Source organism: Cannabis sativa, chromosome X (assembly GCF_029168945.1).
Source record: "Cannabis sativa cultivar Pink pepper isolate KNU-18-1 chromosome X, ASM2916894v1, whole genome shotgun sequence".
Taxonomy (NCBI): domain Eukaryota; kingdom Viridiplantae; phylum Streptophyta; class Magnoliopsida; order Rosales; family Cannabaceae; genus Cannabis; species Cannabis sativa.
The window spans coordinates 79,302,358-79,315,771 of NC_083610.1; the positions used below are offsets into that span (position 1 = coordinate 79,302,358).

General features: G+C 32.3%; 2 protein-coding genes across 2 annotated transcripts; one reads left to right on the plus strand and one right to left on the minus strand.

Annotated features, from left to right (window-relative positions):
• Window positions 1-5,170: 5,170 nt before the first annotated feature.
• LOC115699000 (uncharacterized) lies at window positions 5,171-7,454 on the plus strand. The gene is made up of 2 exons (XM_030626213.2): window positions 5,171-6,425; window positions 6,522-7,454. The coding sequence occupies exons 1-2, from the start codon at window positions 6,066-6,068 to the stop codon at window positions 7,158-7,160; spliced, it is 999 nt and encodes a 332-aa protein (XP_030482073.1). The 5' UTR covers window positions 5,171-6,065; the 3' UTR covers window positions 7,161-7,454.
• Window positions 7,455-8,716: 1,262 nt separating this feature from the next.
• On the minus strand, window positions 8,717-13,168 carry LOC115699010 (serine hydroxymethyltransferase 7). The gene is made up of 4 exons (XM_030626223.2): window positions 11,886-13,168; window positions 10,983-11,367; window positions 9,936-10,037; window positions 8,717-9,404 (listed from the first exon to the last, which is right to left on the minus strand). Exons 1-4 carry the CDS (start codon window positions 12,900-12,902, stop codon window positions 9,181-9,183), a joined length of 1,728 nt encoding a protein of 575 aa, XP_030482083.2. The 5' UTR covers window positions 12,903-13,168; the 3' UTR covers window positions 8,717-9,180.
• Between the last annotated feature and the right edge of the window lie 246 nt (window positions 13,169-13,414).

Genomic DNA, 13,414 nt, shown 5'->3' on the forward strand with positions numbered 1-13,414 from the left:
GGCCCTGGGCATAGGCAGGCTAGGCCTGTGCCTAGGGCCCACCCAGCCCAGGGGCCCAAAATTTTTTTTTTCTCTTTTAAAATTATACAATTTTTTTACTAATTTTAAAAAATACCACATTTTTTTTAACATAAGGGCCCAATTTTTTTTTTCCTGTGGCCCACTTTATTTCAGGGCTGGCCCTGGGGCTATATAACATAAATTATTCTTTTACATTGCATTTCAAATTTAAATCTATTACACATATCTAAAATATATATTTCTATTATTATTCTTTTTACCCAATCCACATATCTTAACCGAAATATATTTCTAGTATTATTTTCCTTTTAAACAATGAAATAGAAAAAAAAATATTTAAATTTTTTAAAGAATCACTATTGTAACGCCGTTAACTTTTACAGTTATAAAAAATATCTTTTTATTACTTTTTTTAAGAAAAAATAGAAAAAATGTATGATATTTATTGTGCGAAACGAAAACACAATCAATGACTTACGATTCAGTATATCGGACAACTAAACACACAACACAATTAAGAACAATATATCAAGAGATAACAAGAACCAAGTAATGAATAAAGGCAGTGAAACATAAAAATAACACCAGGTTTAACGAGTTCGAGTTTTGTGCAATGCTCTACATCTCGGTCGAAACAACAGCAGTCATATCTTTATTGATATAAGTGTTATCAATATTAGAAGAATCCTCACAAACTCGCATAGATTACGAAAAAAAAAAGGTTTCTCTCTCTCTCAACCTTACACTATCATAATTTTCACTCAAGCAATTATGATCTGATTCACCTACAAATTACAAAGATTGATAGCTATTTATAGATTTATATTGTTGCCTAAAAATTATATCTGAAATTAACGTGGCACATTTACACTGTCTTAAATGATCCAGCTCATCACCAGCAACAATAATCCACGTCAGTTTTGATAACGCACTTTCAGTACAGAAAATTTGGAAGTTTTAATACGGACAAGCTATCCGGATATGTATAGGCCCTCCTTTCAGATAAACATCTTTGACTTACAATAGGCTATCTGGGGGGTACGTCTCTGGTTTGACAACAAGCTATCCGAAAGATATTACAATTACAGAAGATAAGCTTCACGGAAGATCCATCCAGACTGGCCACAACTTTACTAACAAAGCTTCCAGATGACTACCAAGCTTTCCGTAACTTCTTTCTGAAGTAGCACATCTTCTCGGATGACAAAACTTGTAACTATCATCAATAATATTTCTATAAAGTCAAAAGTAACTTAAATTATAATTTACAAAAAATTTTGAATATTATTATATTTTTTTTAATAAATATCACTTCAATTAAACATTGCTCTCTTATATTAAATGTGACTATCTAACAAAAATTGTTGGTTTAACGATTATTTTGTATTTTTCTGTTAAAGTTAAAGGTTAAAACTAACACTGTTAAATCAATCAATTCATTAACTTTTTTTTTAAAAAAAAACACGATTATATATCTAAATTTAATTTATTTATTAAAATATGACTTAGATAATTATTTTAAAGTATCAACAAAATTAAATATTTTTTATAACAAATTATCTAAATTTATATTTATTTGAATTACGTTGATTCAATTGACTAATCATACTTTATAATAAATTAATTAGTTATATAGTTTAAAACATCTAAACTTATTATTACTTATTTTATTATTTACTAAAATTAGTTAGATATATTTTTTTAGAAATAAATTTAAAACTAAATTAAATTTTCTATATTTAAAAAAATATAATTAAATTCTAGTAAATTTAATTTTTTTTATTATTATTATTTAAATTAATAATTAAGTAATAAAAATTCTAGTACAATTCTAAGTAAATATGCAAATACATATTACTAATACTTAGTATTTATATAAATATATATATATATTTATAAATGGATAACACAAGTAAATAAGTCGTTAAAATGTTAAGACTTGTCATTGAAATATAATTTTGGTTGAAGATCAATATGTGTTTTGAACTATAGAATTTTACATTTAAAAAGAAGAAAAAGATTTTCTAATCTCTTTCAGGAGAGGAAAGTAGATTCCCTATGGTTGAATCTATATTTGTTTTAACTTGAAACTTATAAACAATAGAAATAAACTCTATATTTAAAAGAGGATAGTCAAACATGAACACTCTATTTATTCCAAGTCCTAACCCTAATCTTAATCTTGATTAAGGCAATAACATCTCATGTATCCATTCATAAGAGATTTGCAAATCTCTCATCTGAAGTACAAAGTAGGCTTTTGAAGAAGAATCCCTTTATATCTTATTCATTATTAACACATAAAGGAAATAAAATGTGAGTGTGGTCCCAAATAAACCCCAAATTGAATTTGCTAATTAATATGATGAGTATAGTATAAGCAAGTAGTCAAGACTACTACAATAGATTAATAGGGCTTATCAAAAACCTTAACTTTTTAACTAAGGTTAAAGGGCTTATATCTTGATGTGAGATATAATATCGATATTAGTGTAATTTAATATTGAGTCTTATTTATTTACTTTAATAGAATTATAAAAAAATTGCTAATTAATTATAGGACGCGCACCTCATAATGGTGTTAGACACTTTAGTGTCCCATAACAATATTCAATGCTTAAAAACACAAGTGGTATCTAACATCTTTTAGTTTTAGCATGTAATATTGCTATTATTACAATTAAGCATTGAGAGTCTCCTAATTGAAAGTATTAATTTTTATGAAATATGGGGTTAGCACTAAAACTTTTTATATATGCAATATTTTTCATCAATGCTATTTTTTCCTTCTTTTTTGTAGTTTTTGGGGAGGAGGTGAGAATTAATAAATACATTTATGATTTCTATAACAATCATTCTTCATATCACTTTCATATATTGAGAGGTTTAGGACCATCCAGTTGTATCCATCTAAGACCATTAAGAGAAGAAAAGGAAACATTCTTCTATGAAGACTATTTTTGGACAATTATATCATGATGGGTGTGAAAGGGACTTAAAATCAAGCCATCCATTGCATTTACTTTGACCTAATTTCATAACCCCAAAAGCAAAGTAGTTTTGGGAGAATACTTCAAGATCATTTTTAGAAGGAATAATAGTAGTAGTAGTAGTAGTAGTAGTAGTAGTAGTAGTAGTGCACTACTAGAGCTAGAGCTATAAATATAATATATATTATATATGCTTTGCCAGCTATATTTACCCCTTTTGGATAATATTCCTGATAATAAAAGTTAAAGAAAAATGTCACATTTGTTACCATTAATAACCATAACAATTCACCCACTTGTCCAATTCTTATACCATAACATAACTAGCATGACAAACTTGAAAAATTATTTTAAGTGGTTTTGTTATTTGCAAAGGGAAAGGGCAACGGTTGGAAAGTTGGTTACTTTACAATTTAAGCTCGAGGAGACATTTTCATGTTATACCAAGAACTTGCATTTAGTAGTTTGTCTCTTCATATTTAATTAATTGTACTAGTTATATATATATATATTTAGTAAAAAAATTAATGCGTTAATATTTTTAAGAGGTAAATAAAAAAGGAAACAAAAAAAAACATTTATTTATATTTTTTTGCACGGCAACATTTATTTTTTCTACTTAAAGTTGAATGCATTGAATTTTAATACTTGCCGACTAATTTTATATTTTATAGTTCCTTCTATATTGAATATGATGTATATGTGTATATATATATATAAAAGAAAAAAAAATGTGTATGTACATATGGATAAGGCATCTATCAAGCCGCTCACAACTCAATAATAATAATAATAGCTTGACACCAAACAACAAAAAATTGCTTTGTTGTATTATATTAATTATGCAAAAAGAAAATAATGAATGAATGCAATTCATTGAAATGGCTAGTCATAAAAGTGTGTGTGAGGTTGCATATATTCCACCCTACCTTTTTCTTTTCCTTAAAATTATTTTCCTCTTTTTTTTGGGGGAACTACCGAATCTAATTTTATAAGTATAGTTAGTGGATGCCAAAATATAAAAATAAAAAGATAAAGGAAAAGAGTCTACTTATTATATGAGAAATAGTGAAAAGGATAAGTAGTGTTTACTACTCTATAATAATCGTTATTAGTATAATTAAATATTAAATTTCTTATAATTTAGTACAATAATTTTTATAGAATATCATTTAACCAATCTTAAAATTAATCCTTAATAGCAATACTTTTATTATATGATTTAGGTGAGCAAAATAATATAGGAGCGCCCTTATCAATGGCCTTAATATATTTCTTCTAAGAAGTCTTGGCTTTCCAATGAAATCTTAAAAGACCAACATACTCTTAAGATATCATTTATATGTATCCCATTCTCCAAAAACCCACGAGCACCCAACTTTATACTAAAATTTATTTTATATAAATAAATGGTTACTTAGCCCAATATAAATTTAGATTTTCTGGTCCCCCACCCCACACACATTAATATGTATAGATATATAATAAAAATATATATAAAAAAAAAAGCTAATTAAATTAAACAAATATATATTATAAAAGAAGTGAAGAAGAATAGGAGTCAATTAATTAAAATAAATTTGTTGTAATTAGTTTAATGTGTAAAACAAGTTAATGATTGAGAACCCATTTAGTGGAGTGCAACAAAATATGGGGACCCAGTTGATCATTCCCACTAAGATTTACTTTCTCCGCCGTTTGATGGGTCCTGTAGAGAAGGGAGTGAACGGTGTGGATTAAAGGAATTACTCAATTTTTGAGGGTTAATGCGTATAATCAATTCAACGTGAGGGACTTGAAAGAAGCACAAACAATCCATTTTGTCCCAAGAGAAAAGAAAAAGTGAAAGATTATTATTTTATTTTATTTTTTCTAAGAAATATTAATAAATAAACAAGGAATTAAGTGTATGTGTCCTGAAAAGACTGATTATGCATGGTAGAAGGTTACAAGGACAAACAATATACAAGGAACCTCATCATTCTAACTTATCCTCTTTTGAAAAAATCAACAAAAACAAAACTAAATATCTAGGAATAACAAACCCAAAAACCAAATCAATTACACACAAAAAAACCCACCAAATTTCTATAGAATAGAGGATTTTTTTTTTAGTAAAGGACCAAAGTCAGTTGCTCGAGGAAGAAAAAGAGGAAAAAAAGATGGAAAGCCAAAACCCATAGAAGCACTCAAAATCAAAAGCCTCTCCTTTCCTCAATTCTTGAATTTGTAATAAGTTTTTTTTTTGGGTGTGAGAAGTTTTAGAGTAGAAATTCCATAATCCCAGTCAATCCAGTCAAACACTTTGCAAACCCAATGACCCCCCAACATCTAATATTCACTCTAATTCTATACTAATAACAACAAAAAAGCCCCCAACACTAAATTATAATAAACTTACCATTACCCTCTTTCTCTTTCTCTCTCTCTCTATAACCCCACCCCTAAATGATGATGATGGGTAATTGGGCATTACTTTAATAAAAAGGGGGTTTGGAGAAAAGGAAGATATTGGAAGGGAGCTCACGGGAAATTCATGGTTTCCTAAAACCACTCCTATAAAAGTCTCCTAATTAATTACTTTCTTCTTTCTCTTTTTTATTTTTTTTTCTTTCTCTTTTTTGTTAAATTGGGTAATGTTTGTTTAGTGTATCATTATTATAATTAAAATGAAATCATAAAAAATAACAACAATTAACAATTTTATTATAAATATTTGCTACTTCCTTTCCTTTCTGCCCATTAAACAATGAAAATGGCATATTACCAATCATCCTTTCCCCTCTGTAGGAAACACTCATCATTGCTCCCAACAATCCTTTTCAACCTTAGAAACCTGAGCTTCTAAGATATTCCCTTCTTCTTCTTCTTCTTCTTCAAATTCTAATTCTAATTATTATTATTATTATAATTAATAATCTAATGCTTTCTTCTCCATTTAAATACCTCTCTTCTTTATAACCCTTTTCTTCCTTTTCCTTTTACTCTTTACTTGGTTGGTTTGGTCTCTGTTCTTTTGTTTTCTTTTCTTTTTGGATCATAAATCATATTTGAATGGATCCTTCTTCTACTACAAACTCTGTGAATGGATTCTACTCATTCCTGACTCGTGGAATCGATGATCTGGAAAGAGTTTACCTCTCTAACAACTTCATGTCAATCCAATTCCTTCAAAGAGCACTAACCCTCCTCCGATCATTCCATTCCCAACTCACCCTTCTCGTTCAAAAGCTTCATTTGCCAGTTGGTGACAAGTGGCTCGACGAGTACATGGACGAGAGTTCTAAGCTCTGGGAAGCTTGCCATGTTCTTAAGTCTGGGATTTCTGGTATGGAGAATTACTACTCTTCTGGGTTTAACATAACTTCCTCTCTTGAAGCTCATCGCCATCTCACTCCACAACTCTCTCGTCAGGTAAAACCCCAATTCGAATCAAATCATTCAACATTACGATTGTTGTCTTTTTCTTTCTTTTTTTCTTTGTGTTCTAAAGGGAAGAATAAAATACAGGTGATCAGAGCAATATCTGGGTGTAGAAGAGATGCGTTGGGATTGGAAGAAGAGAACAGAGCGTTAATGGAGACGAGAATCCAACCCTTGTCGTTGAGGTTTGACGAGAAGGTTTCGATTGAGTCCAAGTTAAATGGGTTTAATGGATTCAGAGGAGTGCTTTACGCTATGAGAAACGTTAGCTCACTACTGCTGATGATCTTACTTTATGGGCTGGTTTACTGTTGGCCAGAATCGAGTTTTCTGAGAGGCGGAGGTGGGTACGAAGGTTGCTTGTTCTTTGGATCGGCGTTTATGATATCGACGGGGAGGTTGCAACAGAGAGTGGCGGCGGAGATCGAACAGATCGGTGGTCGGCCGGGGATTCTTTTGTATGAGTTCAGGAGGTCTAAGGCTGCCATGGATGAGCTTAGAAGTGAGTTGGAGAGGACAGCGACGATGACCACCACAACCACAACCACGAGTCAGGTAATGGAGTGGGAATCGGAAGGTGGGATCGGAGAAAGGGTTGACAACTTGAGAGATTGTTTTATGGTTTTGAGATCTGGAGCTGAGAATATCGTTGCCCAACTTGATGATTTCTTTGATGAAATCGTTGAAGGAAGGAAGAAGCTTCTGGACTTTTGCAGCCATAGGTAGACGACGAAGAAGAAGAACAAATGGAAATGAAATTAAATTTTAAATATTAAAAAGAAAAAAAAAGAAAGAAAGAAAGAAAAAAAGAAGAGAGATGTTTGTTACTTTGTTTAGTAGAAATGGTAAAAAAAAGACAAATATTACATAATAGTAGTAGTAGTAGTAGTAGTAGTAGTAGTAGATGAAAATGAAGAAGAAACCATAGTTGGGTTGGTTTGTTCCTTTTTTTTTTAACCCTTTTGTCTCTGTGTTCCTCTCTCTCTCTCTCTCAATTTTCAATTTTCTTTATTTGGCCAATTTTCTATTTTCCGTTCATTAATTTATTTTTTTAAATAGCTGTAACTTTGCCTTGAGAGGGATAAAAGTGAAAAAAGAGACTCAGAGGAAATGGAGCTCTAATTTTGTTGATTGTAAAGATTGTGGCATTTCGAGAGTTTGGGTTGTTGTAAGAGTTTTATTGTGAATATAATTTTAAAAAACTATGAAATAATTAAAATAAGTCATTTTAATTAAGAAGTAATATAAAAGCAAAACATAAAGAAAGAGAATAGAAGCTTCGTGTTACTCTAATAGGGGTGAAAACATGCAAATTAATCATCCATTCCTTCATGTCATGTCTACTCGTTTTTTTTCTTTTTCTTTAATTATTATTTTGAGGTTAGATTATTATTTCTTTGAAAAGACTTCCCTCTCTCAAAAAAAATGATTTTTTTTTCTTTCTTGGTTTTCTAATGAACAAACATTGGTCTTTGAGTTGTTATAGTAAAATACTAATCATTCAAGTTGTGAAATAATGATGAAAAGTGAAGCTTAGAACTGTAGAAAGAGAAAGAGGGAGGGAGCAGAGAGCACTGTGAGATTCCTGGGTTGCTTTAATTTCAAAAGCAGCAGCTTCTTTTGCTCTTAGGAAAGCTTTTGTCTGATTCGATTTACTTTGAAAGCAATGTATTTGATGATGAAAGCTTCTTCTAACCACTACCCTCTTCCTGACATGTCTCCTCTCTCTCTCTCTCTCTCTCTCTCTCTCTCTCTCTCTCTCTCGGGTAAATATATGTTCCTAATTTCTTCTCTCTTCTCTCTTTTTGTTGGAAAAATAAATAAATAATAATAAGCAGAAAATCATGGGGTCACTTTCTTAATTCTAAGTTGCTAACCGTATCTCATGCATTTTTTGTCCCTTGCCGGGAATTCATGCTTTGCCACTCTTTGGACTTTGGAGGCATCCATGTATCAGTGTCCAACTTAATCAAATCAATAATATATTTGCATTTAAGATAAACTTGAAAGTAAAAAAAAAACAATTAAATTGGTTGTACCAAAGCTTTGACTCAAGAAAAAGAAAAGAACGAAAAAAACATAGCCCAAAACCGGCAAACTATGGATTTATATTCATAACCAGACAAAATGATATTTGACCCTTCAGAAAAGAAAAAAGAGAGGAAGAAGTGAAAAATATTTATATATATATAGATAGATATCCACAACCACAAGTATAATTTTTAATTGAGATGGACAACTACAAGATACTTCTTCTATAAGTGTACATAGAATTTGTCATGTGCAGAGATCAAAAAGACAAAATGGTACTACATATTTATATCTCCAAGTACAAACAACATAACGAGACAAATTAAAGGATAGGCAAGGACCAAAAACAACATAAGTGTACTGGTTTCCAAATACTAGTACTTTTCTTGCACTGCCAAGTATTACAAACTAAATACAGATGTGTACAGATAAGGAGCAGATTTAATTGCATCTTCACAAAGAAGTAGATGACAAGGTATAATTTTTACAGTCAGCAAGGTAGAGTCCATGTGTTTGATATTATAAAATCTTTTAGTAACATCTTCTTTTGGTGTATATAGATTCCTTTCCCTATGATTTACAAAAAGGTAAGTTTGATATGTGAATTCATGACAGTAACAAGAAAACGTTACCATGCAAGTGATGATGGCAAGTCAGAAAGCTGCATAGTGTTGATATCACCAATAATTGCAAGGCCGCCTAGTTTTCACCGCGTTCAAATATCAAATCCCGGCATTGCAAATTGAGTAGCAAATGTCTCGACTCGATTTCGGAGGTCACTGATATCCTTATTGTTCTGAAGACCTTTGACAAAATCCTTGGCCATTATTCCATGTTCCTTCTGCACAATACAGGTAATCTGAGCTGCTCTTAGAAGAAAGTCGGCAATAGTCTCAAAATCAGCTTCTAAGCAACCTCTTGATGTCATTGCAGGAGTTCCTTTAAGAACACAAATAATAAATTTAAGAAAAACAACTCCAGACAAAATAAGAAGAGTTAAAAGGGAAAAAAGAAGGATTACTAGCTAAGGAATTATTCAACAGCTACTAGGTTGAAATTCCATTGCATGCAGACTACAATTAATACAGTTCTTAATCGTGATTAAAAGGCCAATAAATCAAGAATGTGTAACTTGATGCAATTACAATTCCTTTTAAAAGGCCACTGAATCAAGATTGCACACCTCGCACAGAGTAATGGCAGGAACACCTACTTTAAGTACCAAAATTGTGGTTTAAAACCATTACATAACTCAATATACTTATGACCAACTCCAGCCACGATGGCATATTTGGTTTTGCATTCATCTTGTATTCCATTCCAACCACAATAAGAATAATAGTCTTTATAATTATGGAAAAATAGTTTTGGCACCAAATATGCCATTTGGTGCTTACATTGGAGATGCCCTACGTACTAAAGTACTATGCCTCTGTACCCACAAAGAAAAGGGAGGAAGATAATACTCACCAATTCTAACACCTCCAGGAGAAATTGCACCACTATCACCAAAAATAGCACACTTGTTAAGAGTGATGTAGCACATCTCACAGACCTTCTCATAGTTTTTGCCTGAAATAATAATCAAAAAGTTAGAATAGAATAACAATCAATACATAATTAAATAAAACAGATAAATAAGGGGGAAAATGCATTGTGCCCAGCCAAAAACTTGGGAGGAAAAGTGATCAAACATAATATGCATAACAATTGCCCCATTCATTCAGGAATTCGAATGCAGATGCCACACGGCTAAGCAGTTCAAAGTGTAGTAAATACCTATGTACTAGATGATATGTCACCACAAACATGGTAATTGTTTAATTTTTTTACTATTCAGAAAGTAAAATTTCCAGATATCATCTAAAATAACATAACAAAATATAAAAGCTACAGCATTTTGGGCAACTTATTTGTCTTCAAACACAAGAAATCACAATAATGCGACAAGTCAAAAAACCAACGGTTAAAAGAGAGTGCTTGAAAGAATGCAATACAATTATTAAAAAAAATTAAAAAAATGGAAGTATGAAAACCAAATTAGGCCTAACTTACACTTGTTAACAAACATATAAACGTTACTCGAAGCTTATATTTCTTTATTCCAATTTGTTCTAAAAAATTGACAATGAGCTAGCTAAATGACCCCACTATGTTGAGGTCACTGGAATAATCATGAATGGAAGATCCAAAAGCAGGAAAGTACATCAGAAGAATCAAACCCATATCCTAAAACTTAATAATTCTTTCCGTTTTCCTTTTTTTTTTTGTCAGATAGAACCTAATAGTTCATTAGATATGTCCCACATAAAACATGTGGACCACTTTGAAAATAACGAAAAAGATAAGTAGAATGTCTATGCAATTAATATTTCAGCATCCAAAGGAAAAGCATCAAGATATGCTGCACTAAGAGTCTACAACCCAATTGAGTAAACATTTATTTTTTCCATTCGAACAGGTAAATACACATCTTTCTTTAAATATGTTTGTTTGAAAAGAAAAAGATAAATTTACCTGCTAATCCAAGAGAAGTCAAATCCCAGAGCAACAAATGATTGTCAGTACCCCCAGTCACCAACCTGCATTTTCTTCTTAACAAAGAAAATGCTAAGGCCTTTGCATTTTTCTTCACCTGTTGCATATAAGCTTTGTATTCTGGAGTAGCAACTTGTTTTAAGGCTATGGCAAGAGCAGCAATGTGGTTATTGTGAGGACCCCCTTGTAATGCTGGAAAGACCGCAAAGTTTATCTTATCCTCATCAAAATGGATATTACCCTCTCCATGCTTTCTGGATCTTGTGCCTTTCCTATAAAAGATAATACCTCCCCTAGGACCTCGGAGACTTTTGTGTGTAGTGGATGTGACAACATCACAGTAATCAAATGGACTTATACATTCCTGCAAATAATAGACACAACAACCCACCAAATTAATAAAAATATGTAATGCATTGTAACCCAAGAGGAATGTCTAACTTTTTATCGAGAGTATACATTGATACAAGCATCACATACACAAACCTAAGAACAAAAGAAACTACAGTATAGGATGCACAACCAACCTCAGAAAAGTTTATGCTGATTTCATTACTTGTCAAGAAATTCCATTTAGTATAAGCTATCAGTTTATAGACTAATAATCTAACACAAACCAAGTATTCTAACACCAAAAGATTTTCTTATATTGCATACTAAAAAATTACAAACAGAGTTAGACTATTCAGATTAAAGCTAATATTCTACATAATCAAGCTTACTTAATTAGAATTCAAAACAAAAAAAAACAAACAAAAAAAAAGAAGCCAATTTGACCAATACGCAATCATTTAAATACTATCATAAAACAAAGTGGATAAAAAACACATTCACACAATATGTTAAAAACGTTAACATATCCAGAAGCAGAAGACAGCACACCTTAGCAGCGACTAGCCCGCTAATATGAGCCATATCACACATCAATATTGCTCCACATTTATCAGCAATGCGCCGGAACCTAGCGTAGTCCCACTCCCGTGGATAAGAACTACCACCACAAATAAGTATCTTGGGGCGAAAATCAAGTGCTTTCTCCTCGAGCTTGTCATAATCTATATATCCCGTTTGTGGATTAACTTTATAAGGGAGACTTTCAAAGAATATGGAAGCAGCCGAGACTTTCTTCCCACTTGGAGTATAATAACCATGACTCAAGTGCCCTCCAGATGGTGAATCTAACCCCATAATCCGATCACTAGGGAGCAAAAGTCCAGTGTATACCGCAAAATTTGCAGAGGTACATGAATACGGCTGAACATTTACTCCCCACTTCTCAGAATCAAGATCAAAAGCAGCCAAAGCACGCTCACAACAAAGCAATTCAATTTGATCAATATGTTGATTGCCCGTGTATAATCTTGCCCCAGCCATTCCCTCAGAGTACTTGTTCGTCAAATGGCTACCTAGAGCTTCCATAACAGCTTTACACACAAAATTCTCTGAAGCTATCAATTCAATCCCCCTGAACTGCCTTTGCCTCTCTTTCTCCATGATTTCGTGAATCTCCGGGTCCGCAACCTTCATTGATTCGTTTCCCCAGCAAGGAATCGATTTCCGCCTCCCACCAATCCCCGATTCAACGAAAACGCGTTTCGGAAGATTCTTAGGTAAGAACGACGACCCATCTCTCGCCCTCTTCAAACACATAGGGTGTCCCAAAATGCTAAACTTCTCATCTTCCCCGTACTCCACCTCCCCATTTTCAACCCTAACCTCCTCATCCTTCCTATCAAGCAACTGAAGCGGAACAGAGACTCCAGAAGAAGAAGAAGAAGAAGAAGAACTCACCGAACAGCGAAACATATTCTCATCGGCCATCGTGGGCGTCACCGGAGCTGAAGACATATGAGTACTAAACCCCAACGAGAGACTCGGTTGAGCATTGGAAAACTCCATATGTCAACAACAAAAAAAAATGATTTTGAATTTCTTTTTTTTTTTAAGTATAGCAACAACAAAAGCAACGACAACAACCTCTGAAGAAACTACAGCGGAAGTATCGAAGTGAAGATGAAGATGAAGATGAGGTTGGAAGTGGGGCCTGAGTAGAAGAAGTTGTTTCCATGAAAAAGCTTTAAGAAACCAAAACCCTAGCAGAGAAAGATGAACCTGGATGTAATATTATGTTATGTTTTGTTTTTTATTTGAATTGGTAGTGACACGTGGTGAAATTTTATAGGTTGCTACGGGGATATTTGACTTGGAACAAAAGAAAAGGTGTGAGGCTCCATGTGGATTGGATAACGTCTAGGTTCATTTCTCTCTCCATTTGTCCAAAAATGAAAATATATCTAATAAAATAAATCGAATGTCCCATGAAAATGTCTAATTAGTAATTACTAGCTTAGAGGAAGTTTCTTCAATGTTGGAAACTCTACAAGTGATGTGGTTTAGGGCAACTCTAATAT